We start from the raw sequence: 6577 nt of genomic DNA, 5'->3' as shown, positions 1-6577 counted from the left end.
TTAAGGCCCTTGTGAAATGAATGTAAAATTGTCTTTTCTGATATATTTTTTATTTATCTAGATTTATAATAGAGATTGTAAGAAATGAGAAGGCACTGTGCCATCAAGTCCAAAATACAATTATACATAACATATAATCATGGAGAAAAAGACTAAGAAACTAAAAATATAAAATATACATTGCAAATGCATATATATTACCTGAAACTCGCCAGGTATTTTAGTCACAGTCCAATTCGATATCAATGTAAGATAAGCGAATCAGAAACAAATACTTACCCTGAAATTATGTGGCGGCTAACACCGCCAGATGACGTAGAACACCAGTCGTGTCATTGGTAAAGTTCAGTTAGTTTTCTTGTCTTCTTTCTCTTCAAAAGAGGGAGGGGAGATTCTGACATCGTATCGTTTAGATACGCAGGTATGAATATATTCATAAATTGTGCTATCTCATCGTCTGACTATATATAGATGAACATCATACATAGTGTAAGTAAAGAGGGCGTCACAAAAAGCATGCGCCAAGCTAGCTGAAATCTGCAACCCTATCATGTATAAATCACGTGATTGATGGTATATTAATTGATCATATCAAACAGGGAATTAAACAGAGCTAACATGAACTAAGGTGATGGAAACAGTAAGAAAAATTGACTCAAGCATTACGTTTATGGCCAAGTTGGTAGCTGAGCTGTCTACAGAGTTAGCAGTTTTGTGATAATATATGTTTTGCCTAATGTCTTTCTGTGCCGTTAGATAGACTAATCCCGGAAGTCTTCCCATTTCTGCAAGGTTTATACTGTCCCGATGTCTTTTGCTGTCGCTGAGTGCTTCTGTCACAACAAGTGATGTCAGCGGAGTCACCAAATGGTACTTCAAAGACATATTTAGGGCACGTGACTTTATCTCTGATGCTTGGGTGTTGTCTTCTAAAATGTCTGACTCCTTGATAAGATCTTTTATCATGGCATAAGCCCACAGTCTTTCTGTGAAAAGGGGATCTATGTGCAGGCTATCTGAACTCACTGGCGTCGACGTCAACGTCACCGCTTGGTCTGCCCCAGTTGCTCTTATCTCGGCAACATCAATAACTTCATTTTCAAACCTCCCAACTACAACAATTTCAGATCCACAATAGTACACCATGTGAGACGTTTCTGACACGTCATAGTCGTTCGTAACGAGAACATTTTTGTCTACCATGTAACTGAACTGGAGGTCAACGTAACATGGGCTTTGTATTTCATTATAGAAACCCTCCAGTTGTTTACCTGCATCAACAGCGTCATAAATTCTTCTTGCGAACCCGCCATTTTCCCAAGACAGATGTGTTAGAAAGTTAAAGTCCATGTCAAAGCCGAAGCCAAGCGCATATAGAGCAACAAGGCGCCCTCCACCTATATTTTTGTTACCCCTTTTGACTTTAGCACGTATTTCTTTGACGTTGGTGGTCTCGCCAGATGTAGGTGCGCCATCGGTCAAAAAGACAATAATTTTGGCGTAATGCCTCAAGTTGTCAGATTCATATTCTTGTATCCTAAATAATCGAAGGACCTTCAAAAGGGCGCCATTGATATTGGTGGACCCTCTAGCCACAACACTTTCCCAAGTAAAACCCAAAGCCGACACAATGTTATCTGCAGATGCCATTACCGATGCCTCTCTCCATGAGATTATTTGATGATCGAAAAGAACTATGTTGAAGTAATCCTCTTTCTGAAGCTGGGGCAAAATGGCTAACATAGCCCGCTTTACTTGTTCCATCTTCCAGCCGGACATTGACCCGCTTATGTCAATAACGAATACGATACTCTTGCCCAAAATCTTCACCGGTGGAGGAGAAAAGAACTGAGCCATGAAATCTTTGTTATACACTATAAGACCTGCGTCAAGTTTGTGTGTGATATCATATCGAACAACAAACTGCCCAACTAGTCCTTTATGTGGATCAATGTTGGACTGTTCCTCTATGGTAGGGTTGTAAATAATCCGCAACTTCTCCGGCGATTGAGAAACTACAACATTTTCAGATGAAGCCCTCAAAATTATGTCAGAACCTGGCTTCGTATAATAATAATCAGAGAAGCCTTGAGGTTCAAAGTATCTAGCTATTAACGTCAGATTTGCTAGTATTTGATTGGGATGGACACTAAAACGTTGCTCATAATAACCGGCCTTTCTTTCAAGCAGTTCTTGGTATACAAGCTCAAACGTGACACGTGACTTGCTGGCGACGTTGATAGATATTGTGAAGATATCCATATCCCTATCAGTGACCAGTGGTCTTTCCTGATGAACATGACCCGCTGACTGCCCCTGATCTCGCGCATGATAGTACTCTAGTTTGGCCTTTTCTTTCTCCATCAAAAGGCCAACGTAATGCTTATCTCCAATCAACATGGAGAAATTGTAAATGAACGCCGTTTGAGGTATCTGGACAGTAAATGTTACCTCGTTATCTGTGTACAACTGATTCACAACCATGCTACGCACGATCACTTCTGCAAACCTTGTGGAGACACTGGATTCCACAGTCATTGACTCTACTTTCGTTTCATTCATCGACTCCAAATTATTTGGGTTAGATGATATTGCATATTGGAAGTGTAAAGGATCCCTGGCCAATATTGACTGCGTGTTAGATCTGCATGTAACGATTCCAAGTATTGTAAAAGCAAACAGCTTCATGTGTATATCTGGAAAAGAAAACATCTTCGTGTCTCGTATTACGATGTTTGCAAGCACTTTATCAGTAATCGATTCAAGCAGATGCAATGTATTAAGCAGCTTCGTCCGTCGCTCACTGATGAGTCATGACCTTAATTAATAGTGCAGCCGAGGATAAAAATAAATGTGTATACGAAAGTAAAACCTCCTTAAATGAAAACTTCTCTATCAGACAGGTCGTGAATGTTAATATATATACAGTATCTCATTCTTTAAATTTGCCTGAAAGATGTGGATGACAGGCTGTGTATCAAGATTGTTTACACGAATCAAATGCGCAATAGGTTTCCAGAGTTGGCCCAGGCGGATTAGTCTGGTTTCATACTGCGTAAACTCTCTTCGTTTGGAAACCAACCTCAAGTGGATTTACCTACATGACTACACCCTTGAGAAACAAAGGCTCGTAAGAAATCATATGCTTGCATTGTGAGGTCATACTTGCATACGTTGGTTATCTTACACATCCTGTATGGGATTTTTAACTTACGATATAATGAAAATGGAAAAGAAAATGTTCATCTATTAAGTAGCGATAACAACATAACTAGATGGCGTTTCAGTCGGGCCGAGTGCTACCATCTTACTATTTTTGTACAGAAGGGGTACACCACTTTACGGGGCTACCATTCTTTTAACCTTGATTGGATAATTTCATGAATAGCGGGAACATTAAAGACTATGACATCATGGGGCTAAGTCACATGGCGCTACGCGAAGTGGACAGGCCCATGAAAGAGTTTTGAAAAAATAACCCATGTAGAATATAAACAGACCAAACACAGACATAAAACACAAACAGAGGCTAATTCCTAGTCTAATATTTTACTATTTATCTATCATAAAACCATAGAGCTCCAGTACTGTATGGTTTGACCAACCCACATGTGGAAAATAAAAAAAATTGGATTCTTTCTAATACAGTATTTAGATAAATTAATAAAAGGAGGCCTAACTCGACTCGGGAGAAACACAATGAAAATAAAGAAGTGTGGACCTTGAATCGAGTATAACCAACCTATTGATACTCCTACAACTACCACGAGGAACGACATATATTAGCACTTGATTAAAACAAAAGAAATTTTGTTACAAAAAAAAAAATAGTACATCGTTCCATCATTAAAATTCAAAAACCAAAACTATTTAATTGAATATAACATAATAGAATACATCGGATCCTAAATCCAAATCAGTAGAAAAGAAATACAACTGGGAAAAAGAACACTGGATCCAAAATTGCTGTCTCAAACATATATATATAAAATAGCATCCACACAAAATAGCACCACTACATGAAGCATACACTGAGACCTAGGCGACCTCTAGCAAAGGTCACAAAAAATACAAGGGAAGGAACTTCGAGCAAGGTGGAAAAAAAACAGGCTCGGACAAACAACCTTTTAGATAACACAAAGGAAACATAAGTACCCCATCAAGAATTCTAAGACTAAATTTTTTATATAAAATTTCTATTTGAAATAAAACATACTACATATCTGAGGGGGAAACACAAAAACATAAAATACCTTTTTATTTTTTTTCGAAATGGGGGGAGGATCTGTCTAGTGCCCCCCCCAACAACAACAACAACAACCACATTTTACATCATAACCTGCACAAAGGAAACCATTTGGCTTTTCTTTTAAACTATATGTTATTGGTAAGAATTGTATACAGCTCAGAGAAAAGTTTCATGAAAAATCCACAAAATGTGTGGATCATGTAGGGTTTCACACAGGAGAGGTTTAATTTGTGTATCTAAATACAGAATGCACCAAGAATATTGTGGTACTTATCTTCGTTTCGTGGGAATAGGGTTTTATTATAACATACCCTCTGTCTCATCATTAACCGGAAATTTGTATCAGTTCTCTCCCTTGAGCATCTGGTAGAGGACTCACGGTACTAATTCAGTTCCCATAGGAAACCTATGCAAACACCATGATATTAAAAATTCAATAACTTACAATTTTTGAGTGTTCATGGTCAAACCTATATTTATCAGCATAGATGAAACCTGGATGTCAGCTTCTGTGTAGAGGAAAGGATATGAGTTGCATCATTTTCTGGACCTGCATGTGTTTGAAACATGTGCTCTCAATTCCACACCAAAGAGTCAGGTGCTAATTTTAGTAATGAGTGTTCCTAACTCAGGACTGTTAAAGGACTGAAATTCCATCAATAAAACAATGTCTCTATTTTTTTTCCACTTACGACTAGGATAAGTTCTCAAAAGATTCATTTTCCCAAAACAGAACTTACATTATTTTCCAATCCTGGTCAGCCAAACCCATATATACTCTATTTTCCAGGCTGGTTCCCATTTTTCCATATCATTAGTACTGTGTATCCTAGAGGTGGCAACCAGAGGCTCACGTTTTATCAATAAAGTACAACAAAATCTGTGACAACACGAAATCACCTTATCTGTATAATAAATATTTACATATTTATAGTACATTTAGGTGACTTACTGTAAGGTACTTTACTGAAAAAAAGTCAGATTCCTTCGGTAGCAACTATATACTCGATGAATATAAATATCGTTGCTACCGTTACCTGTCACCAGCAGTTCGTTTTTATTATTACTGCTACAAAATAGTATAAAACCTGCTTGATACATTTGGATATGAAATTAATGTAGTAGTAAAAAAGATTAATAAAATTTATATATGTACTTATATCTTCACAGATGAGATGTGATTGTTTTCTGTTTTAAGAATCAGACCCCCCACCCTGTAATAATTTAAAAGAAACTTTTGAAGTTTTTAAGGTTACTCACAGCTCAGGCTGTTGTAACATCCATACCCCCTGCATAAACATCTTCATTTGTCTGTGGTTTTATCATTATTTTACTGTTTAAAAATAAGTTAATATTGTTATGACAAAAAATGGCAGCACAATCCAACTATGCAATAAAGCAACTGCAAAATAAATAAATAAAAATAAAAAGTATATATAGTACTGTTCATTAAAAGCTACAATTATCTGCATCAATATTTGGCTGCACGCATCAGTGTACATGTTATACACTTACCGGTATTTCTCGTGGCTGTGCAACTACCATTGGCTGATTGGTTCTTTTGGTGACATGTAGATTATATTTCCTGAGCAAATTATATGTTTGGTGACCTGTAAATCCACCTGGAATAGCACAACCATCTGTCCTGAGGCCATTTTGAATTTCGCGCTAATATGGCTATTACCAATTACCGATATGTGCCTGAAGTGTATGCAGGTTTGTTCTGGAATGATTTTCATGCAGCAAAATTGCACATTCTAATGAACATGTGACATCAGACCCACAACATCGTCCACCAGTATCAACACAGATTTGTGGGATTGATTCATCGGACTAATGTGGGGTGGGGTGTAAATACCATTGTACTCGACCCTGTACATAACTAAGCAAGGCTTAGTCTTTTTATACTGATTTATTTTGTGACCATACAGTATAATAGTTTAAAATAGGTCCAGGCCTTAAGACATCTGTGATTCTTAAATTATTACCAAGGATTTGATAAACAACATTAACACATCCAGGACAATTTTTGACAAATGCATGATTAATATGTCTTGCTGTTATGTAGAATGAGGTTGAGATTTTAAGTTCTGTAAGTAGAATAAGTTAAAATATATTTTTGACCTCTTTTATAGAATATTTCTTGCAAACTGCATTTCTTTGATTTAATCCTCTGCCCCACCCACCTAAGCCACCCACCCACCCACATGCACACACTTTCCTAGCACAAATTTCATTCAAAGATGGATGGAACTGTTACATATCAGTCGTTGCATGTTCATTCAGGGTGTATGTCTGTGGACTACATGCTTGATCTCCCCTCTCCAT

General features: G+C 37.3%; 1 protein-coding gene across 1 annotated transcript; it reads right to left on the bottom strand.

Moving 5' to 3' along the window:
* Positions 1-603: 603 nt before the first annotated feature.
* LOC149802257 (inter-alpha-trypsin inhibitor heavy chain H4-like) lies at positions 604-2538 on the bottom strand. The gene has a single exon (XM_089956909.1). The coding sequence runs from the start codon at positions 2536-2538 to the stop codon at positions 604-606; it is 1935 nt and encodes a 644-aa protein (XP_089813035.1).
* Between the last annotated feature and the right edge of the window lie 4039 nt (positions 2539-6577).

Source organism: Sinohyriopsis cumingii, chromosome 4 (assembly GCF_028554795.1).
Source record: "Sinohyriopsis cumingii isolate HCF-2022 chromosome 4, ASM2855479v2, whole genome shotgun sequence".
NCBI lineage: Eukaryota > Metazoa > Mollusca > Bivalvia > Unionida > Unionidae > Sinohyriopsis > Sinohyriopsis cumingii.
This window is presented reverse-complemented; position numbering and strand designations above follow the sequence as displayed.

What these genes read in the sequence shown, in the direction of transcription:
- LOC149802257 (XM_089956909.1), bottom strand. Translation starts at nt 2,538, where the DNA reads ATGACTGTGGAATCCAGTGTCTCCACAAGGTTTGCAGAAGTGATCGTG.